This window comes from Parambassis ranga, chromosome 4 (assembly GCF_900634625.1).
Source record: "Parambassis ranga chromosome 4, fParRan2.1, whole genome shotgun sequence".
In the NCBI taxonomy this organism is placed as follows: Eukaryota; Metazoa; Chordata; class Actinopteri; family Ambassidae; genus Parambassis; species Parambassis ranga.
In genome coordinates this window covers 311,330-335,650 of record NC_041025.1, presented here as the reverse complement: position 1 = coordinate 335,650, position 24,321 = coordinate 311,330, and the positions used below count along the sequence as shown (strand labels likewise).

The window sequence follows — 24,321 nt, the reverse complement described above, 5'->3', positions numbered from 1 at the left end:
AATATATATCATAGAATTTTAGTCGACTAAATCCACGGCAGATTTAGTCGACTAAAATTCTTTGATATTTAGTCGACTAAAACAGACTAAAAGTTAAAACATGTTGATGACTAAAATGTGACTAAAATCAAATGACATTTTAGTCACAAGACTAAAATAAAAACTAAATCAGAAATTGCTGCCAAAATTAACACTGCTGTCTACAACTGCTCAGGTAGTGCAGCTCATCCTCATATTGTGTGAGTGAAGCACAATTACATATTATTTATATATTCAATTAAACTGATCTGAACTGAACTATAGAGACTATGTGAGTGATGTGCTTCCTTATCGTGGAGTAGAAGCTGATTTTACAGTTGTTTCTCTTTCTCTCTCCCTCCCCCCCTCTCTTCTCAGGTTCCTCCCCCTTCCCTTCCAAGCGCTTCTCAGTCATTAACCTGTCGACGTTACCTGGACCCTAACAGTTTACCTGTGATACGGGACCTGTCATGGTTCGGGTTTCTTCCCCCGTGTTTGCTGCGCTGTTTGCGGTGAGTCCACCAGGACCAGGGGTACTGGGTGTAACGATGTGCTGTCTGATACTTGCTGCTGTCTGATATGTTCTTCCTGAATTGGAAGCTGTGTTTAATAGGCTAACTATTGTCGCACAGACAATAACAGCGGTGTGAGCGCTATTCTCCTCACAGCATTGTTTAGGTTTTTTTTTAATTGATGGGCTGGTTTGTGTCGACTACAATTATATGGCTGCCATGGAAACCGTGAGTCAGAGACATGACATCATTTTACATTAGTCGTTGGACATTGTGAAGTTATCAGTAAATCCTGTTACATACTCCGTAAGAACAGATCAATATTTTTATCTTGATGGGGTGAGAAAAGAAAGTTCGTTTCGGGACATTTCATTCTTCAGGAGAAACTTCATACGGCTCTCCCACTGCAAGCCGCGCGCACCCACGCACACACACACACTGCAGTTTCGAACAAGTTTTAGAGGAAGAGGAAGATTTGTTCCTATTTACTTGTTTGTTTGCTATTTACTTGTTTGCCTGAATATCTGTTGACCTGAATGAGAGATGAGCAGGTAATGTTCAGAGAGACGGGCCTGTATGTGCTCATAGCATGACAATAGACTGAACAATAGGCCTGACAGTACTCTACTGCAGTGGTCCCCAACCACCGGGCCGGGGACCGGTACCGGTCCGTGGGTCATTTGGTACCGGGCCGCACAGAAAGACTGAGCAAAACATATATTATTCATTATCTGAGTCTGACAGCTGTTTCATTTATAAATCGATCAGATTCATCCGCCTGTGCCTTTAAGCACCTGCCCAGACGCTTGTCTCGGTCACGGGATACGGAACCCCAAAATTAAGCCCACAAGCCAAAGTCTTTGGAGAGCTTCTTCGGAAAGGGGAAAAGGCCTAACGAGGAGACAGAAGAAGAGGAGCCTACCCCTTCAAAGAAAAAGAAACCCGCATTTAAAAGACTATATCAGGAGTCCTATTTAAAATACGGATTTATTGCAACAGGTGATTCTCACACACCAAGTCCGCTCTGAGTGATGTGGCGACAGACTCGCAAATGAGGCAACGAAGCCTTCAAAACTGCGAGACCGAGCACCCTGCATTAAAAGACAAGCCATGGAAGAAAACATGAACAAGAACGACTGAAGCAATTAATGACGGCCAAAACAAAATTACGGAGTGGACTGGACATAAGAAACACACTTCGGGTGTCATGTCTCCCATTATCCCTAGATGGGACCGCCTCATTGCTGAGAAAGCTCAAAGGCTCCCACTAATTAAGCATAAGAGTAAGTTGTCTCTTTATGCACTTTTTTTTTTTTTTTTTTTTTTTTTTTTCTGTGCCGGTCCGTGAAAGTATTGTTTTACATGATACCGGCCCGTGGTGCAAAAAAGGTTGGGGACCGCTGCTCTACTGTATTGTTTGACCTGTTTGGATTCTGTGCACCTGAAGAAACGTTTCCACATTTCTGCGTTCACTACACCCACAATAGTTCAAGTTCAAAGTTGTCTGAGAACAAACTGCGATTCATCAGTGCCCAAAATAAGGTGACGTCATTTTCTTCTCGGCTGAGAGCAAGAACAAGTTTCTCTGTTCTCATGGAGTATGTGACAGACTTGAGTTTATTTGCCTAATTTTTATTGTACACGTCAGAATGCCGATGCTTAAATTAGGTAGAGCAAGTTGATCCTTTTCTTGCCTCTAACTATATAATAATAATGTGTTCAGTAAATTTTTAATATGTCATCAATGAATTAAAAAGTACTATACAAAGGAAATTATGACTTGTCATAGCAAGACATGGCATTATCATAAAACAGTAACAACAAAGTGTGTAATTTGTCAGTATAGTTCACTCCTTTGTAATATCTAGAATAGAATAGAATAGAAATACTTTATTCATCTTAAGCTGGGAAATTTCAATATTGAAGCAGTAATATACAGACCCTCAGCATACTAAACATATACACTACCCTTCAAAAGTCTTTATTAGGGCCCGAGCACGAAATGTGCAAGAGCCCTATTGAAATGCAAGAAATTCGTCTGCCATTTTGAAAAATCCTTGCCCTGTTCCATTTTGCACTCCCTGCACTTTTGCGACCTCCTCCAAGGGGACTTACTCCATTGGGCTGAAAATTGGGGGACCAACAGGGACCAAAAGTTATCAAAAACGCAGCACTTCGTCATACGGTCTGGCTGTGGTGCCACCACGAACCCTGCACACACAGGAAATGGATGTTTTTGTGGCTGTATCTCCCACATACTTTGTCCTGTGTTGATGCAGAAAATCAGGCATGCTGAACCTGTCATTCTGAACAGATTGATATGACCATGTGGGCGTGGCCATGTGGCTCGGCAGCACCCCCTAGGATTAGATATGGGTCCCACTTTGACCTACACACATGTAAATCGGTACACATATGTATCACATCTACACTAGAAAAAAGTCTCTTGGAGGTATCCTCTACAGAGCACAGGAAGTCCGCCATTTTGAAACACCTGTGCCATTTTGTGTTTCACACGCTATACTTTTACGAACTCCTCTTCGACGAATTTTCCCATTGGTCTGAAAATTTGTGAGCTCACTTTTAGGCCCATAAGGACCACCACTTATCAAAAGTGCAGAGCTTTATAACACGATCTGCCCATGCTCCCGCCATGAAGTTGACACCTCCCCAACACACAGGAAATAGATGTTTTTGTGGCTGTATCTCCCTCATACTTCTTTCTACGTGGATGAAACTTTACAGTCATGCTGAACTTTTGACACTGCACGCATTGATATGCTGATATGCTACAGTCACTGCGCCACCTACTGCCTGGAAGACCTTTCTTTTTATTATACATATTTTATTGCACTCCTCTGTCCTGCTGACCACAGCTCATTTCGGTACCGGGAGAGAGAGGACGTGGGATGATAGGGGGGCGGCGGCTGTGAGTCCCGCGGACCGCAAGGAGTGCGAGGGCCCGTCATCGCTGCTTGCAGCTTTAATTTTTATTTATTTTTTAAAATTTTTTTTCTAATGAAGATAACATTTAAGTAATCAGACATACAGTCTAGACATTGTTAATGTGGTAAATGACTGTTCTAGTTAGAAAAGGCTGATTTTTAATGGAATATATAGAAAGGTACACAGAGGCCCTTTACAGCAATCACTCCTGTGTTCTAATGGTACATTCTGTTAGCTTATCATGTTAAAAAGGCTAATTGATGATTAAAACTCCTGTGAAATTATGTTAGCACAGCAGAACTGTTATGATGATCAGAGAAGCTGTAGGACTGACCTGGTGACCCCAAACTTTTGAACAGTATTGTACCTCTTTGTAAAAATAAACAGTATAAAACATTATTTACAGCAAAAACATAAAATATAAGTACAGAAAAAAACAATTAAATTACACACATTTCACTGGCATGACAGGAGCTGCTGCAACAGGCGTCCACCTCAGAAGATGGCGTTATTTTTCCTGAACTAAACCACCCTTGACTAACTGATCACTTTTCTGAACTTTATTTTTACATCAGATGTGAGAACATTCTTTTCTCAGGGCTCTTCAGAACAGTTACCTTAATACTTCTGGGAGGGTTGCACTGGGAGTGGTAGGGTGTTACGCCTAACATCTTTTTGGTAGCTTGAAGTCTATCCTGCAAATTGAGACCAAACCCATCACCTCTCTACAAGAAGAACCTGCACACATGCACACTCCTCTTGACAGTACTGATTACATGATAAGACCAGCCAGACCACTGGCTGATTTGAAAATGTAACAGACTGGGCAGTCTGTAACGTGGCTGTCTACTATAGGGTAAATGTACCCAAGAAACGAGATTAAAATATATAATGTAGAGGCAGGATTATCAAATAAAAAATAATACATGACAAATAACAATTATTCTATAAACCTCTAAATAAGACCAGTCTTAAAAAATAGGCCAGGATAATATAAAAAGGTTAAAAATTCAAAAAAGAAAAAAGTCAGACTCTTGCTGTAAATAAAAATGTGTTGCACCAAACTAGTTTATCAGCTTCGGCTGGAACCAGGCTCCTTTCGTTTTGTTCTGCCACGTTCCTTCTGTGGCCCACTGCATTTGTCTTTTTATCTGTTGGTGTAAGTTTGAGACATGATGGTCTAGTCTTTGTTCTCTCTCGGCTCTGCTCAGACTTGCATATTTAAATTAGGTTGTCACTTGTAGTATTTCAGGTGTTTTTTTTTTCCTGGACTATTTGTGTGCCAGCCCTTGCTTACTGTGTGTCGTGCCCCACCATAGTGTCTCCACTTAATATTCCTATGGTCAGTATTGGGGGGGGGGGGTATTTACACACATCAAACATAACTTCACCACCATGCAAATCAATTATCACTCATCAAAATAAAATTCTCATATCAAAGTCGACACACTTGCCACATGGTTATTGCTAGCTCTGTGATATTTCAAGTCACACAAACAAACAAGGTGTCATATGAAAGCTGAGACTTTATCAATTGACACTGTTACAGTTGTTTTGCTAGATTATAAACATTTGGTAAATTAGAATATAAAGAATATAACATATTAGGATTAGACATTTATTATGTTTGTGGAGGACTTTTTTGGGGGGAGAATGTGGAACGGTCTTTTAGCATAAAATGCATTTTCTTCCATGTGGCTGGTCATTGGTGAGTCTAGCACTAATATTACTACTACCTGTCAAATCTATTGGCTCTGACCTTTTGATAGAGGTGTCAATCATCCTAATCAACTCATCTATTGTTAAGTTATGAGCCTGCATATTTGTTGAGGTATTAGCTTAGCATTAGGTGGGCGTGGCCTATCTGCTTTCTACATCTGTTATAACTTATAGACAAGTAAAAACTGATGTAAATAGAAGTGATGAACACCAATAGTGACTTAAAAGTGAAATATATAGTTTGGTTCATTAAATTTTAAGACCTTTAAAAATGATGTCTACATAGGTTGGACTAAACCCTTGCTAATTTTGTTTCCCTTAATTAGAATGAAATAAAAACTTCGCAGAGATAATGTCCACAAGCTTAGCTACAGATTGAGATAACTAGATTGCTTCATCTACATCATTTTTAAGGGGATATTCATCGTAAAAGTGTAAATTTTCAACAGGCAAGGACATTTTTTATAATTTCTGCTTTGTGCCATCTTATTTATTTACAAAGAGCCAGATGCATACAAATTAATACTTACACAACTGTGCAAATCTCCCAGGTGTCCCCTTTATTATGACACCAAAAGTATTCAAATACACTTAGTGGTTGCTGAGATATACTCAGTTCATTTTGGGCATGCCATTTTCAAGCTGATGCCTTAAAATGGGAAGGGGTTTTAATGGATTACATGTACCGATGTTATGTAATTAGAACATAAAATATGAGTAACTGTATTCCGTTACAGTTACGGTATAAAGAGATAGTAGTTAGAATACACTTACATTGTTGAAATCAGTGGATTACACAACAGTGCTTTCACGTGTTTATTCACTCTGGTGGATAAAACAAGTCACATAAAAATCATCGTCTTCATTGCAACAAAGATCTTGGCTGATTAACATTTAAGTAGGATGTGAATGCAGTCAGATGTAACAACCTTGACATGTTATATTGAACGTTTTATACCGTCCTTTGTAGTAAGCAGGGGCTGACTGCTGCATTCAATCACTTAAACTGCAATTCAATGTGTAAGTAATCCAAGTATTCAGAATGCGTTACTGAGATTGAGTAATGAAATACATTACAAATTACATTTTAGGACATATAATCTGTATTCTGTAACTGTATTCTTTATTAGACTGACATCACAGTGTTGTACAAATCATAAAATAATAAATTGATGTTTTGAAACAAACAGCAGAGTGGTCTGCCACCTTTACTTCTAGCCGATTAAAGGGGGTACTAAATGTGTTTCTTTTACCTAGTTTCTTAAAAATATCTGCTCAGCTATCCAAGTAGTTTAAAATCTCTCCAAAAGTAAAAAGTTGGTATTATGCAGCCCTGTAACATTCACTTCTGTTTGCAATGTTGCCAATGGCATTTTAGTTGAAACCTAACAGTGGTGGCAAATTGTTCTGTAATTGTAATTGATGAAAATGTTAATTTTATGCCAAAGCTGACCCTGGGATGGCTTTGCCTGTAGAAGGAACTTGGCTTGTTTGCTGGCAAGGGAATGGGGTAGGAGAAACCTGTCCCATCTTAAAAGACTGGGTGCACAGACCATCTGGCTCATTCAGCTGATAGCATGTTAGAAGTGGTAAGAATATTTGAAAACAAAGTGCAGTGAGGAGTAAGATGGTCATAATATCTATGCTCTTGTCTGGCTTACCTCTTCCCTTTAACCACCAACACTGGCTTTGCACAGCTTTAGCTTTGCTTTGGGGCTCAATTTGCTTTTTGCCAACTTGTCTCAATGTCCACCATACAACCTCCAAGTATATTGCCAGCCATATGAACTGTATACCATCTCAGTCAACCTGTGGTCAATAGGCCTGCTTTACTCACCTGCTCTACTATGAGTACCACCTATGCGCCTGTATAGCTACGTATATCTGCACAGGAATATCCTGTAAAGCTGCCGCATTCATTGGGACATCATTGCATTGTAGAGTTAGGGTTAAGATTTTCTCTTATGACAAACTAGGTAATCTTTTTAATGCAATTCTTAACTTATATGAAGTGACCAATATGGGGTTCAGTGTGGGTTGTGTATGGAGAAATCATGTTTTGTGTTACAGCTCCTGGCTGTTGCTGTGGTAGGGGCCAACTCTGGTGAAAAATTGGTAAGAAAGCGGAGAGAATGGATTCTACCTCCCAAGCCTCTGATGGAAAATGCAGACTATACTCATCAGACCTCTATTGCAAAGGTAAGTCCTTGATTCACACTTCACTTAAATTCAAAAAACAAGTAAAGGGCTCTTCTGTGATCCTGATTTGTTAACATCTAGCAGCAGAATACTCCCTCACCAGGGGTTCTCTTCTTCTAGTCTCTACTAGTGTGTAATTCCAACATGTGAATGACTAAATATGAATAAGTAACTTGGGTTACCAAACTAGCACACTTCATTCTTCAGATGGACTAAAATGATGATTTTTTACGGTTTTGTGTTTCAGATTCGATCAGATGAAGCAAATGTTCAATACTCTCTGGAAGGCATTGGTGCAAACCAGTATCCTTTCCATGTGTTTGTGGTTGACCCTAAAACAGGAGCTATTCGTGTGACCAAAGTGCTGGACAGAGAGCAAATCGATACATACAACGTGAGTGATCCAATTTTATAGTCTGTTTTAACTTTTGTGTTATTTTATTGGCCACTCGAAGATTTAGTTATTGCTGCTTTTTAGATTTTATGTAAAATGTATCTGCTGCTGTTTCAGCTGTCTGGTATTGCCAGGTTCTCTAATGGCACTCAAGCTGAGAAAGATATTAACATACGAATCAAGGTTCAAGATGAAAATGACAACTTTCCAGTGTTTGGAGTGATCAAACCAGTGACAGTGAAGGAGCTCAGTCCTAGAGGTTAGTTTTACAAATTTTTGACCTGATATCGAATATGTTGATGACGATGAAAAATACACCGAACAATGAAAAAAGTGTGACTCACAAGAAGGCTATTATTCCTGGAATCCAACATACATAAACAAACAAAAACAACACATAGCTCCACTTTTGCAATAACCATTCTATAGAGAAGATAAAAAGTCTCAGCTTTCAATACAACAATCATTCAACCATCAAACAATCAACAATCATTTGGAGCAGCACAGCTTCCAAGCCATCTTTTGAGGAATCATTTTTTATGGGTCAAAGAATGTGAGAATTGGCTCTTAGTTACTGTTTCCTTTAATTGTTTCCACTCTTATTCATGTCGAGCATTCCACTCAAACACTGCATTGTGCTGTAGCAGCTCAGTGAGGCATGCTGTCTTGGAGGTTAGGTAAATTGATAATTCCCATGGCTTGCAAGACACTTTTCTTTGTCAATATGGCTTGCACTTTTGACTGATCAGGTTCAAAGAAGGTCATCTCTGTGACGCCAAAGAGGCACTTGTCTCTATTCAGTTTTAGTCCATGCTTTGTGAGTTTCTTCAGCCTTTCATCATTTTGTTGGCTTGTATTTCCCCAGACCACCAGGTCATCTATATAGACTTTGGTGCCTTCAAATGGGAACCTCAAGAAACAGTAATGCTTGAATGGTGTGCTTTCTGGGTCAAGAACCTGGCACCAAGCATTTCACTTATTATGTGTTGCCATTACAGCAGTAATATACAGGGATACTAAACATATACCTCTGATGGTAAAAAATAAACAGTATAGATACTGATGTTCTGATATTTACAGAAAATAGAAGAAGTACAATAGGAGTACAATACAAATTGTGCAATTTTGAAAATGTGTGCAAAATTTGTCAGTTACAGCAGAATCAAAAATCAGGGGGAAATTGCTTGCATTCCAGGTGCTCCATGCTTACTCAAAAAACAAGTTAGAGATATAAACTAAGGTAAAGTAGTAAGAATAGAATAAAAATAAAAAACCTAAGTAAAATTCTAAACAATAATAAACATTCAAGCAATAATAATAATACAACCAATACTGTGTGCAGTAAAATCGGACAGTGTCTACAATAAATCCAATATGGATTATATAATTAACAAGACAGTGTGTTAGATCAGTTTGATGGCCACAGGAAGGAATGACTTCCTGTGGAGCTCAGTGGTGCTTTTTGGAGGGATAAGTGTGGCACTGAAAGTACTCCTGCACCTCAGCAGCACGTTGTAGAGAGGATGGAAGCTGTTCTCCAGGATCCCCTGCAGCTTAGACAGCATCCATCTGTCTGACCCTACTGTCAGGGAATCCAGCTCCACAACATCACCGGCCCTTCTGATCAGTTTTTTGAGTCTGTTTGTGTCCGCTGCTTTCAGTCTGCTGCCCCAACACATGACAGCAAACAAAATGGCACTGGCAACCACAGACTCATAAAAAATCCTCAGCATAGTCCGACAGATGTTAAAGGACCGGAGCCCCCTCAGAAAATAGTGGCGGCTCTGGCCCTTCTTGTAGAGGGCTCCAGTGTTCTTAGTCCAGTCAAGTTTATTGTCCAAAACCACTCCCAGGTATTTGTAATCCTCCGCAATGTCCACACTCTGCCCACCGATGGAAACTGGAGCCACGTGTGTCTTGGTCCTCCTCAGGTCCACAACCAGCTCCCTTGTCTTTGCCACATTGAGCAGCAGATGGTTCTGCTCGCACCATGTGACAAAGCTGTCCACCACAGTCCTGTACTCAGACTCCTCACCTTTGCTGATAGATCCCACTATGGCAGAGTCATCAGAAAACTTCTGAAGGTGACATGACTCTGTCTGGTAGCTGAAGTCAGAGGTGGAGAGCGTGAAGAGGAAGGGAGAGAGGACTGTCCCTTGTGGGGCCCCGGTGCTGCTGACCACTGTGTCAGACAAACACCGCTGCATACGCACATACTGTGGTCTACCAGTTAGATAGTCCACAATCCATAGCACAAAAAGGGGATCTACCAGCATCGCTGTCAGTTTCTCACCCAGGAGAGCCGGCTTGATAGTGTTGAAGGCACTGGAGAAGTCAAAAAACATGACCCTCACAGTGCTTGCTGGCTTGTCCAGGTGGGTGTAGACACAGTTCAGCTGGTAGATGATGGCATCCTCAACTCCCAGCTGGGGCTGGTAGGCGAACTGGAGAGGGTCCAGGTGAGGCTGGAGCTGTTCCAGAATGAGTCTCTCCAGGGTCTTCATGATGTGTGACGTCAGTCCCACTGGTCAGTAGTCCGAAGAACCACTGGTCCGCGGCGTCTTTGGCACCAGCACTATGCAGGACGTCTTTCACAGCACAGGGACCCTCTGTAGACTGAGGCTCATGGTGAAGACCCGGTGAAACACTCCACAGAGCTGGTCAGCACAGTCTTTGAGGACCCGAGGGCTAGCACCATCAGGCCCCTCAAATAGTCAGCGGGGACCGGGACCTCAGTGTCAAATCTGTTAAAGAACAGGTTTAATTCATTGGCCCTTACCACACTGCCATTGCCCCCTCTGCTAGCTAACACAGAAATTTGTGTAGTCAGTGATGCACCCTGTAAGCCCATCAATGTCCTCACAATGCGGCTCACAGAGTACCTCCCAGTCCATTGTCTCAAAGCAACCCTGCAGTGCCAGACAGCTGTCTCCTCACTGTCCTTGTGGACAGGAGGTGAGGTGAATCAAGTTGTGATCTGATCTACCCAGAGGGGGGAGGGGGTAAATCTGTATGCATCCTCCATGGTCCTCTCCTCTCTGGTACAGGTCATATACTGGGTGAATTTAGGGAGTGTTTTGTCTATGGAGACGTGGTTAAAATCACCCGAGATGATGATGAGAGCAGTCAGGTGTTTAGTGTGAAGTTTGTCAATTGCCGAGTGAATGACGTCACAGGCTGCTGTCAGGTTAGCGAGTGGTGGAATGTATGTGGCGACTGCGATGGTGTGTGAGAACTTGCGGGGCAAATAATATGGTCTGAGGCCAACCGCCAGCAGTTCAATGTCCAGGCTACAGATACGGTCCTTGATTATAATATGACTGGGATTGCGCCATCTGTTGTTAACAAATACAGCAAGCCCACCTCCTTTCTGCTTACCGCTCTTGGTGCAATCCCTTGTCAGCTTCCCTCAACGGAGACGTTGTTGTCGAAATATCTGCATGTAGCCATGACATGAGAAAATTATCAGGCTACTCTCCCTCTATTCCCTCTGGCTTCTTGCTAGCCCTGTTAGCTTGTCCATCTTTTTGCCCAGTGATCTCATGTTGCCTATGATCACAGAGGGAAGACACGGCTTGTATCTCTTCCTCTCCGAAAGTCCCTGTTTTTTTCATGGACTGGGCTCTTTTCCTCCTCTTTAGTGATCCTTTTCCTCTGTAGCCCCGGTGTGTCTTCCTCCAAAGTTCAGCTGGAATATCCTTCCTCACCATTACTGAGCCAGCCGGCTTCAGCGCCATCAGCTGATCCCTGGTGTAAACAAAGTGGTGTTGCTGGGTGACGGTTTAGTTGAGTTGTTAAATCTTGCAGCTGTACAAAAAGGTACCGGTAAATCAAAAATAACTTAGGAGAAACAATAAAAGTGAAAAGTAAAAAGTAAGCAAGAAACACAGAGCAACTGAAACAGGCTTTGTACACCGAGACGCATGTGCACTAGACAATCAATCAGTGTTATCTATGGCACAGAGATGATGTATTATACCTTATGGCATGAGGTGTTCCCTTCCTCCTGAAGTCAATCACCATCTCTTTGGTCTTGTCCACATTAAGCAGCAGGTGATTCCCTCCAGCCCACTCCACAAATTCGTCCACCAGCCCCCTGTACTCCTCCTGTTCACCACTTATACACCCTACAACTGCAGAGTCAGCAGAAAACTTCTGTAATTGACATGACTCTGAGTTGTACTGAAAGTCTGAGGTGAACTAAGGTGAACAGGAATGGAAGTCAAAACAGAAGTCTAAGAATGGGATTCTCAATCTCCCACTTGAGGTCCTAAGTCCACTGTGGAGATGGGAGTGTCTGTCAGGGTGAGGGGGAGCGATGGAGCTGACACTTTCCGAAAGTGCAATCATCTCCACTGTCTTCTGGGCATTCAGCTCCAGGTTGTTGTCAGCGCACCAGGACAGCTTGACAGACTGGTGACCGGAGGTGCAGCAGTTGGTGTAGAGGTAGAAGAGCAGCGGGGAAACTACACAGCCTTGGGGAGTACCTGCAGTCTGTCATACCATTAATGTCCTCCCTGTGAGGCTGGCAGAGTGCATCCCAGTCCGTTCACTCGAAGCAGTCCTGCTGGGCCTTCTCAGCCTCCTGTGTCCACCTCCTCACACTCCTTGTGGACACAGGCTGCTGCTGGACAAGAGGTACATACTTTGGTGTGAGCAGGACTAGGTTGTGATCTGACCTACAGAGGGGGGGAAGGGCAGTGGCAATGTATGCGTCCTGTGCATTAGCGTACAGTAAGTGCAGAGGTCCCAACCACAAGGAGACAAAAGATTTTTTAGTTAAAGATGGCATTGTTTCAATACATGTGTGCTTCCACACAAATCTCTGCTCATTGTGAACTAACGAGTAATTGTAATGTGATTGGATGTAAACTCCCTTTGCAAATAATGATTCACATGCAGGCTACAGAGACGCTCCTTGACACAGACATGTCCAGGATTGCACCATCCCTCCACCCTTCTTCTACCACTGCCAGTCACATCTCTGTCCGCCCATACGTTCACAAAGCCAGGTGCTGCAACACGGGATCTGTGAGTGCAGCCACATCTCCATAAAACTTCATAAACTGCACTCACGGAACCCTCTAAGTAGTATTCTACTCTTTTGGAGCTTCAATCTTGGTGAAAAGACTCACCCTGGTGCTGTACTCTCTATAACTAAATTCAGTCAATGTAATGTGACTAGCAGGGGCTAGTGAAGCCAATGAGCACAGGAGAGTTCAGGGGCCGGACTGCAGGTCAGCATGCAGGTCTTGAGACCTGCAAACAGAGAGAGCGAGGCACAAAACTACGAGAAAGACAGTAAACACAGATTATGAGATGATATTACCAGTATGAGCCAGACTAATGAGAGTAGAGGAGAGGTCAGAGGGTGAGAGGGAAACTGCCCGGGGGATCATGTTTGTGCCCCCCGACAGCATAGGTCTAGAGCAGCATAGCTGTGCTTAAAGTTAAGATTTTATCGGCCCTATGACACCTGTTATACCTGTGGCTGAGGCGACTATAACTATACCTACCAGCCCTACACACTATGTTTGAGGCTAACTATACACCTTACTGAACAGTTTTAAGTCTGGTCTTAAAGGTGGAGGCAGTGTCTGTCTCTCGGACCCAGATTGGTAACTGGTTCCATAGTAGCGGTGCCTATGCTAAAAGCTCATCCTCCCATTCTACTTTTATGAATCCTAGGAACTACAAGTAAACCTGCACTCAGAGTCCCTTTAGGAACATATGGTACAATCAGGTCCTGCAGATACAATGGAGCAAGTCCATGAAGAGCCTTGTAGGTTAGAAGAAGGATCTTGAAGTGTATTCTTGAGTCCACTGGGAGCCAGTGAAGAGACGCTAGAACAGGAGAGATATGATCCCTTTGGCTGCTTCCTGTCAGAACTCTAGCTGCTGCGTTTTGGATCAGCTGCAGACTGTTGATGGAGTAATGTGGACATCCTGACAATAAAGAGTTACAGTAGTCCAGTCTTGAAGTGACAAAAGCATGGATGAGCTTTTCAGCATCACTCTGAGAGAGGATGCTCCTGATCTTAGCAATATGCTCTCTGGACTCAGTGCAGGAGGTGGGTGACAGGAGGGTCCTGGCAAAACTGACATCCATGCTAGACAATGAGTCCCACCCCCTGCAGGACACCGTCAGCCCTGCAGAGCAGCTTCAGTGGCAGACTGCTCCACCCTCGGTGTGTGAAGGAGAGATACAGAAGGTCTTTCCTTCCTGCTGCTGTCAGACTCTATAATAAACACTTCTGATAGGTGCAATACTCACACACCACAGTGTGCTTTTATTTACTGTTATTTATTTAGTTGCACTATGTACAGTTTATAAACCACTTCTACCTCCACTCACCTGTGCAATAACTGTTAATATGTAAACTGTTTATAATGTATATATCTTTTTATTGGTAGTCTATTTTATAATGTATATATCTTTTTCTTAACTTATCCCTTGCTGTCTGTATGCCATTGCAAAAATGCAATTTCCCCATTGTGGGACTAATAAAGGTTTCTTAATCTTAATCTTAATATTATGGAGGTGAAAGAAGGCGGTCTAAGAGACCTGTTTAATATGAGAGACAAACGACATGTCTTGGTCAAAGATGACTCCAAGGTTCCTCACAGTCGTACTGGAAGCCAAAGTAATTCCATCCAGAGAGAAAGTATTATCTGATAATCTTGTTCTGAGTTGTTTAATTCCAAAAACAATGTCCTCAGTGTTGTCTGAGTTTAACAGTAAAAAGTTGGAGGACATCCAGTCCCTTATGTCCTTTAGACACGCCTGTAGTCTGACTAGCGGCTCTGTTTCTTCAGGCTTCATGGATAAATACAGCTGGGTATCATCAGCATAACAATGAAAGTTTATGCCGTGCTTCTGGATGATGTTTCCTAGAGGGAGCATGTAGAGGGTGAACAAGATCGGTCCGAGCACAGAACCCTGTGGAACACTGTGATTAACCCTTGTAGGTGAGGAGGAGACATCATTAACAAATCTGTCAGATGAATATGATTTAAACCAGCGCAGTGCTGTTCCTGTAATCCTAATCTTGTGTTCTAATCTGTGGAAGAGGATACGATGATCTACTGTGTCAAAGGCAGCACTGCGATTCAGTAGAACGAGTACAGAGAGTCCATGGTCCAATGCCATGAGGAGGTCATTAGTAACTTTAAGCAGTGCTGTTTCTGTGCTGTGATGGGCTCTGAATCCAGACTAGAAAGCATCAAGCAGACTGTTCCTATGTAGGTGGTCATTTAGCTGATTTACAACAGCTCTTTCAAGTATTTTAGAAATAAAGGTGAGGTTGGATATTAGTGATGAATAGTAAGCTGTCCTAGCTTTACAAAGGGGCTTCTTATACGTCAGCAAACTGTCTCTCCAGGCCCTCTGGGATTCATCTGATTTAGAGGACTGCCACTTCCTCTCCATCCTTCGTGTAGTCCGTTTCAGTGATTGGATATTTGAGTTATACCACGGAGCTAGCCTCTTCTGATTTGTAGTTTTCTGGTGGCAGCTTTAGATGCCAGAAAACAGAGTCGCCAATAGCCAGGGTCGGCTTCTCAGCGGGTGTGTCGCCTAGTGGGGAAAAGGGTTCGATATATCAAGCGGCTGGTGGTGAACCTCGGGCCTTTGTTTCGGGCTACGCTTCCTTCGAACCCACCCAACCTCTCTGACTTCCCAGCTGCTCGGAGGCCACCAGGGGGCGGCTAACATCAGTTAAGGCATGCCGGCCGGTCCGCACAGGCTAACTGCCGTGGCTACAGGTCTATTATCTAACGTGCGGAGCCAATCCTCTAACTGTGTGTTTTTTTGGTCCGATTTTGACCCGGATTTTGAGTCATACGATTTTTTTGGGTCGGGACGAATTTCAGCTTTGTTGTGCGTCTTTAGTCGTGCAGTGTACTGGAGGTCACAAGAGGCGATTAACGTTGTACGAACGGCGATTGGCTGATCGGTTGAATTTCTGACATGTTTGATATTTTTGTCGGCCCTCGTGGGAGTATCGCACAGTTTAAGCAGAGATACGGCCCGAAAGTGTGTGTTTTTCCCCCAATGTGCATTCTTTTGCCGAACACGGTCGATGTCACTGCGCCTACACGAAATTGTTTCAGATGATAACAAACATGGCGGCGCCCACACAGCATTGGACAGAATTGATGGAGGCTATATTTGATGAGCTGAGGCAGCAACACGCAGCACAGATTGTGACTGACTTAGATTTTTCCTTTGAAACAGCAACAGCAATAGCAATAATTAACCAATTTAGTAATATTTTTGTTACTAGAGCAGCAAGCAGCTTAATTTTTTAAAAATTACCTTTGCATCTTGGAATGGTTACTTAGTAGTGTTAGCTGAAGTAATTTCCAAATGGCAAATTACCTCAACCAGATCCACCTAACAGTTTGTATTGATTAGGTCTTTTTACACTCAAGACACCATTTCCTTGCTGTAGGAAGCTAGTAGATTTCATGGTCATAGGCAAGCTATCAATTGTGTCAATTAGTGTTGCACAGTTGGCAACACTTCAGCCTTTGGATTGGCAACGGGCAATTAAAAAGGTCAGGCAATGTCTCATCCAATAATACACTGGCAGAGGCAATTTATATATTTCTTTGCATTTTTACAAAGAGAACCTTTAGAGTAAAAAAGCTTCCTGAGTCCAATTTGTGTGATTTGATCTGGTCATCATGGTGGAATTGCACTGATTTAATAACAGTTTTATTGAATGCTCTTTTGCAGAATTTTCAGTCACAAAAGTTGAGGCAACAGATGCTGATGAACCTGGGAATGACAATTCGAAGATTGCCTATACTCTCATCGATCAGAATCCATCTCATAATTTTTTTGGCATGAAATCTGATGGGACCATATATGTGAACACTGATGGACTGGACCGAGAGGTAAGATATTAAGATATTAACATAGGAACTTGTATGAACAGTGTTTGTAGTTAATAGTTTTATTTATGTAAACCAATCCACCACTGATGTCTGAATGATTACATCAGTTTTATTCAATTGAAATATTTTATGGAAAATGTCAAATTATAGAAAGGTTTGTGCTTCAGAGCAAATAGTAAACAACTTCTTTTAAGGAACCAGGCTTATATAGTAGCTCCTCTGATTTAAGGCCAACTATTGACTTTTGATTTGTTTGTGAGGCTAATAGACTATGCTCTATCAGCATTTACAGAGGCCTGACAATCTGCCATAGCATAATGTTAACAATAGTTTAATTTGTTTATTTGGTGAGGTCAATGCACATTAATGAACACTTCATACAAATATATACCATTTTGTAAATATTGTAGTTCCTAGAATTCATAGAATGGGATGACGAGCAATTAAGCAATTCCCCCCTTGGGATTGATAAAGGATTTCTGATGCTGATTCTGAGCCTTTATCTATCAGGCACCGCTACTATGGAACCAGTTGGCCTTAAACATAGTGTATAGATGCAGACACTTCTTGACAACCAACCACAGGTAGAATAGAATACTAACTGTACGTCTTTAATATTTATCATAGCTAAATTCCCACATCTTCCCACACCTGTCCTCTTCTTCCTCTCCCCTCATCGCTCAGGCCGACCTATAATCCATTATTTTATGTGACTGTGTTTCCAGTTCCTCTCGTAGATTTTTATCTCTCTTTACAATACAATACAATACAATACAATACAATACAATACAATACAATACAATACAATACAATACAATACAATACAATACAATACAATACAATAATATACAATATAATACAATACAATACAAATATGTATTATTATTATTAATTAATTTAATACTAGCAAGCAATTCCTGAGTTTCCTATCATAACACTGAACTGCCCATACTCTTGTTCAAGGGAATTCATTTTAATTTCAGAAAGAAGACCAGTATATTTTGACGGTCAAAGGTCAAGACCTGGATGGCAAACCAGGGGGAAACACTGCAACCGGCACGGTCACCATTAATGTCCTTGATGTCAATGATAATCTTCCCACTCTGGAAAAAGAGCAGGTAGTATTCTGTCCCAAACTTAAGAGTTTTATCAGCATTTTATTTCAGCAAATATATTTCTGTAATCAATCTGAGTTTTGCTTGCAGTATGAAGCAAGCATTGAGGAGAACACACATGGTGTGGAGGTGATGAGAATCAAAGCAAAGGACCTGGACCAAGAGGGTACAGGCAACTGGGAAGCTGTGTTTGATATTGTCAAAGGAAATGAGGCCGGGTACTTCAGTATTAGAACTGACCCCAAAACCAATGAAGGGATTCTGATGCTTGACAAGGTATTAAAGCTTCCTTGTAGAAGATGTGTTCTTATAGGCGCCGATTCTGTGGGTGCTTTGGGACCTGAGCACTCACGTGTGCCAGCCTACACTTGTCATAAATTTGCTCATGATAACTCCTCCTCCACATTTTTTTCTGTCACTTACAACATACATTGCTTCAGCTTTCTATCCACCTCAGTAATCAGAGCTTCTGCCTCTAACTTAGCAGACATGTGGTAAAACGTTTACAGCTAACAGTCATTCATCATTCTGTGTGTTCATGTCTTACTGTTTCTTTGGCATATTTTTATTTACCTTTCTTCCTTTTTGACACTTAAGATTTATGCAGGTCAAACAGTGACAAATAGATAGATGGACCAATAATTAGATATGCAACATAGATTGTGTGCAACAACCCATATTACATTTTGTAAGACATAAACTTTGTTTTCTGTGTCTGCAATTTTACAGCCTGTCAATTATGAAGATTTGAAGAAACTTGATTTAGGGCTAGTTGTGAGGAACAAGGCTCCTCCATACAATGATGCCAGTGGTGCAAGTGGTGCCAGTGGTGCCAGTGGTGCAAGTGGAACAACATTTAAAACCTATCCTGTCACAATCAATGTAAAGAACCAGCCAGAGGGGCCACACTTCGATCCTAAAGTCAAAGCTATTAACATCTCAGAGGGAGGCCAATCCTTTAACATTAAAGATGTCATTGACCGATACCCTGCAAAAGATGAAGACACTGGAAAACCAGCTGAGAATGTCAGGTCAGTGCAAATACAACTAAGTATTCATAAAAGCCTCTTCAGGTACAATGGCAGTTAAACATCCCAACACACGGTATACATACACAGGTATGCCAAGGGCTCAGACCCTGGCAACTGGCTAATCATCGACCCAAAGACGGCTGAGATCAAACTGAATAAGATGCCTGACAGAGAATCTCCATTCGTGGTCAATGGGACATATATGGCTGAGATACTATGCATTACAGAAGGTACACTTTTCCACATCTTTACCCAATTAACAGTGATAAGCTGTTCTACAACCCGGTAATGCTGAAAAGTACTCTAGAGGAAGAGACATATGGTCAGATTTGTTAAAAATATTATTATATGTATGTAATATATTGTTATTTCAATCATGAGAGACTCAGTGAACTGAATGAGTACAAAATTTTAAATGTGCATTGGCGTCCTAGACCCTGTCATGAAGACCACGTCCCAAAGGGGGAAGAAAATACAGGAGGACCCCCCCGGGGTCTAGACCTGGTCGTGGTGGAGATCTGGAGGGCAGGAGATAGGAGGCCTGAACTGGTGTGGATCTGGTGGTGCTTGGGGTGGAGGAGGGTTGCTGGGTTTGATCAGAAGACAGCTGGAGAGGAGATGGAGACTTAAATTTCGTGCTAAGCTGTGATTGGTCAGGAGAGGGACAGAAAGTGACAGCTGATTGGGTGAGTGAGGTGCTATCTATTAAGCACCTGACTAAGAGAGCGGAAGAGGGGGGAGCAGTGGAGTGAGGGATAGAAGGAGCGAGATTAGGGGCGGATCGGGATAAAAGTGAATGATGTGAAACCGAGTCTTCCTGATTGAACTTATGCTAAGAGCTACATTTTTGTCTTTCCATCAGATATGCCTGCTAAAACAGCCACCGGCACTGTCGCCATCCAGGTGGAAGATTTTAACGATCACTGCCCAGTCCTGACCAGTAATGTGCACACTACATGTAGAAACAATTCTACTGTTATTGTGCATGCTTTTGATAAGGATGCAGACCCAAATGGACCTCCTTTTGATTTTTTTGCCATCGAAGAACAAACCAAGAAAGAATGGCAAGTGCATGAGAAAATAAATGGTGAGGAAAACAGTACATCAAGGCATATATGTTGGTTTTTGGTTTCATTTTGTTTGTTTGTTTGCAGCAGGTAGATCTTTACATTTTACAGTAGTGTTTCAGAGATAATGTCTCTTAAGCCAGCTGCTGCTCAAATAAAACCTAATAGATAGTAGCTGTAAAATTTAGCAGGCAGTCAAGACTACTATTAATTTTTTTCATAATTTTCTCATTTGTCTTTTTTTCTGGTAGGCACTGCAGCTACCCTAAAGCCCCCAAAGCTGTGGCCTGGCTTTGATGAGGTCACACTTTCAATTGTGGTGAAAGACCGGCAGGGAAAGGCCTGTCCAGAACCACAGAAAGTAAAGGTACAAGTTTGTACCTGTAAGAATGGAAAGGATTGTGACAAACGAGGTGTCAGTGTTAAAAAAGCACCAGGGTTAGGACCTGCAGGAATCGGACTGCTACTACTAGGCCTGCTTCTGGTACTAAGTAAGTGACATGTATTATGGTGAAGGGTTCTGTGTTTCTGTGATGAACGTGCTCTAAGTGGAGTAGCCACATTTTGCTACTACGATTAAAATGAAGTTATTGTGCCTGTAATAATTTATGTTTGCGCAGGCATCAGTCAGATGGTTATTTCTGACATCAGGCATGATGGAGTACTAATTCCTGCAGCAAGCTCAGATCAACTACTTACTATCCAGTAGATCATCATACAGGGATTTTGTACATATAGGCAGTGTTGTATAATTTGACATCACCACCTCTGCGAGAACAGGATGGTCCTATAGGGAATGTATAAATAGTTGATTCAAACCTTTAATTTCTTTTAGACTGATAATGTAAAAATGTTTTAGTTATGGTAACCAGAGTGAGTGTTTATTCCTTCTTTATATTATCACATTTTGCACTAACCATTTGTTGTTTCTGCAGTCATTCCTCTGTTGCTGCTCTTCTGCCAATGTGGAGGCGTTGCAGGTTTTCCAGACCTCTTCACTGAGATGCCGTTTGACACTAAGTCGCATCTCATTAAATACCACACTGAACACCAGGGAGAGAACACGGTTAGACATATTTAAACATTTGACCTTCTCTGGTGAGGGCAGAAATTTTGCCATACATAAAGAGTGCTTGCTATTGATAATTGAACGATGTGTATTTTTTAAATAGTTGACTGAAGGATTCAGAATTCCTGGCTTATTTTTTCTTTCTATTATGTTATACAGGAAGTACCACTGCTGAATATGCCAACACAAATAAATGGAAATACATTTGTGGACACAGCAAAGCCTCTACTGTTGACTCCTGCAACAGGTTTGGATTTTCAGCAATCTGTCACTTCCATGAATGGAATGAATGGGGACACCGCTGAAGCAATGTGGGGAATGACCCGACAAAATGCCAGTGCCTTTTACTCTCAGTTTGAAAGTAGAGAATCTGGTGCTGCTGGAGGAATCTATGACGACATAGCGCTGCCAGACCACTTCCTGGGACAGTACTACAGTCAGGTGAGAAATCAATTGACCATAGCCTAACAGAAAACCTGAAAAAAATTCTACATTGGTGCAAGTAATTGTCACTTAAAGGCATTCATTTTAAGGGCCTATTTTCAAAATACCCCATACAGCTATGTCACTTGCAATAGACACAATAAAATCAGATGACTGGCATAAACATTGTACAGGTACAGTATGGTACTGCTTGATTATAGTATGAATTTTATTTGAGAAACTGCTGTTATATTCAAGATATATTTATTTTTTCAACAGAAGGTGGCCAGTGGAAGTGACCACCTTGGAGTGAAGGATGGTCTGTTGGTGTATGACTATGAGGGCCAGGGTTCCTCTGCTGCCTCAGTCGGCTGCTGCAGCCTTCTGGAGTCTGACAATGACCTACACTTCCTTGATGACCTTGGACCAAAGTTCAAGACACTCGCTGAGGTATGTGGAGGCGGAATCCAAAAAGAGGTCCAACAAGTGGTCACTCCTCAGCCCAGTGCCTCACTAACCAGTGCCAAAAGCTCATCCAGGTTGGTGACCACCCAGCAGCTGTCCCATCCACCAAATCTGCAGCCAACCATTCCCAAAGCAAACCAGAATGTGGTGAGGGAGACAACCAAGCGTTCCCACACTGTAAAAGAAATCACAGCCACAGTCAGTGAAGGGATCACCGCAGCAGAAACAGGGATGGGAAATCAAAGCCAGATGCTCCTACTACAGCAGCAGCCAGTCTACTACACCTCCACCCCTGTACTTCAGCCAATGCACTATGTACTCCAGCCACAGGCTCAGAACACTGTGCTGCTAGCTGATGCACAAGCCACAAACCTTCAGAGCATGTTACTGGTTAACAACACTCAGCCTGCGCCTTCCCAAGGAGTTATTGTTCAGGGGCAGACAGTCATGTCCAGTGGTCTGACGCAGGGCACTGGCATGGTGATGCTGGAGAACAGGGGGAGCTCTGCCCACCTGATCCACCCTGGACCCATGGCTGGTTCCCAGGCCATGATGCTTGTTGAGGGCAAGGTGCCTTCAGGGTCAATGAAAGTGTTAAAGGGGAGCCAGGCCTGTCTCCTTCAGGGAGGTACTCTACAGCCAGGGGGGCATTCAGGATCTCAGAGAGTCCAGGTGATCAGAGAGCCACAAAGCAGCGGAGGCCAGCTGGTTCAGGAGACAGGAGCTCTGTCCCAGAGGAGTGATATCTCTGTCTTTAAAAGCAATCTCTCTAGCAAGGGCAGCCCATCCACTGGCTCTCTGACCAACAAGGTGGTAGAGGAGACCAGAGAAATTCCCTGATTGCTTGGGTAATGCAAAACCTTTCCCAAATATAAAAAATAAATACATCAAATGTTGTAAGCACATAACCACACAAACACTATTTACCCATATATGTTGTCTGTATGTTTTTACCAATAAGCAAATAAAAATAAAAATCTAAACACTTATTTTGGTCGTTGCTGTTGTATATTTCTCTGCCAGTCTTAACCTAAAAGTATTCTTTTTGGTGTCTGCCAGCTGATTTATGCAGCTGCCGGACTACAGATGGCACTGTTCCCCTACTACCTGGAGTAGTAAGAGAACGGTGCCACAACCTGCATCAATCAGCTGACAGACACGCCACCGTTAACATCACGTGACTTCTGAAGAAGACTGCAGGAAGTAGTGGAAACATGTCAAGGTAAAAAAACACACAACACTGGTCTGATCAAAAAGAATACTTTTAGGTATTAACTAGGTGAAGACCAAATGAATCTTGTTGAAATAATAACAAGTCTTGTACACCCCAACTTGACTGCTTAAGAATGATTTGCCCTTGTTTGGCATTTCCATATTCGATCAGATCAGTTTATCTCTAGCATCACTACTACAGGCTTTTAAAAGACTGCTGTACTGAACTTCAAACTGCATCACTGCAGTGTAACTTTACATAGTAAACACACATTATTTCTTTTGTTTTGCTTTGTTTTTATTAAACCTTTATTTAACCATGCAGTTCTTATTTACAGTGACGACATGGCATCAGTCGCAGGCCACACGAAATGTGTAGGAGCAGTGGGCAAAGGGGTCTACAATGTTATAACAATGCATTTACATACAGCATATACTGGCCAGCAACGTATTTACAATAAATGCACCTGACTTTAGTACCAGGAAGTGAAGCTGTGCCTTTTTCTTCTCATAAAGAAGCTAATCAGTACAACTGACCTTGGACGTTATAAAATTCTATTTTAAATTTTACTGTGGGCCTCTGGCTGTAATACTGTAAAGTCTTGACTCCTAAGTAGGAGTAGTGAGGTGACATATGGCTCAGTTAAAAAAATCCATGTAAAAAAGTTTTGACAATAGTGATCAAGTAGTTTCTGAGTTTGGGGAAAAATAAATATAAAGTTGTTTTGAGCACAGGACTTAGAAACACCCACAAGGTGGTGCTATTCTCACAGGAACAGCCCTCTCATCTGCTAGGTCAGCTTTTTGTGTTGCATTGCAGAACTCACTTGGTTTACAAAGGACCAGTTTAGCAGCCTAATTTGTGTTGTCACTTGCCCTTTCTATCTTTCTTTCATTCTGCTGTTCTCTGTGTGTCTTCTACTAAGATTCTGTTTCTGAACCAAATTCAACCCTTACAGTGGTTCCTACCTGACAGGTACTTTCTTATCATACAAACGTCTTTAAAAGAGATCCTTTGGAAGGTTCTGGGGGTGAAAATGCATGAAGCTACAGCTGCCCCACTACGCAGGCCCAACAATCATGTGATCTCACCAGCTCTAGTGTACAATAGGTTCTTTGCATAGCAAAACATGAGCAGCTATGAAAACCACAACTTTGGGGAGAGGAAGCAACATCATTCTGTACAGGCTAGAACCACTGTTCAAATATAAGCCCACTGCAGTGTTTTTGTTCTTTGTACCATTTGTGAT

The 24,321-nt window shown here is 42.1% G+C and overlaps 1 protein-coding gene across 1 annotated transcript; it reads left to right on the top strand.

The window, feature by feature from the left end:
* The first annotated feature begins 416 nt into the window (after positions 1-416).
* On the top strand, positions 417-22,848 carry LOC114434140 (desmoglein-2-like). Its single transcript, XM_028403110.1, has 14 exons — positions 417-530; positions 7,266-7,394; positions 7,642-7,788; positions 7,906-8,047; positions 16,529-16,689; positions 17,673-17,807; positions 17,895-18,080; positions 18,534-18,835; positions 18,923-19,065; positions 19,698-19,922; positions 20,154-20,393; positions 20,838-20,968; positions 21,131-21,412; positions 21,674-22,848. The coding sequence occupies exons 1-14, from the start codon at positions 489-491 to the stop codon at positions 22,697-22,699; spliced, it is 3,291 nt and encodes a 1,096-aa protein (XP_028258911.1). The 5' UTR covers positions 417-488; the 3' UTR covers positions 22,700-22,848.
* The last annotated feature ends 1,473 nt before the right edge of the window (positions 22,849-24,321 follow it).

Bases quoted from the DNA above. Each gene is read 5' to 3' on its own strand.
- LOC114434140 (XM_028403110.1), top strand. From the start codon at position 489: ATGGTTCGGGTTTCTTCCCCCGTGTTTGCTGCGCTGTTTGCG. The intron at 8,048-16,528 runs GTTAGTTTTACA...GCTCTTTTGCAG, and splicing joins GAAGGAGCTCAGTCCTAGAG to AATTTTCAGTCACAAAAGTT. The intron at 19,923-20,153 runs GTGAGGAAAACA...TTTTTCTGGTAG, and splicing joins AGTGCATGAGAAAATAAATG to GCACTGCAGCTACCCTAAAG.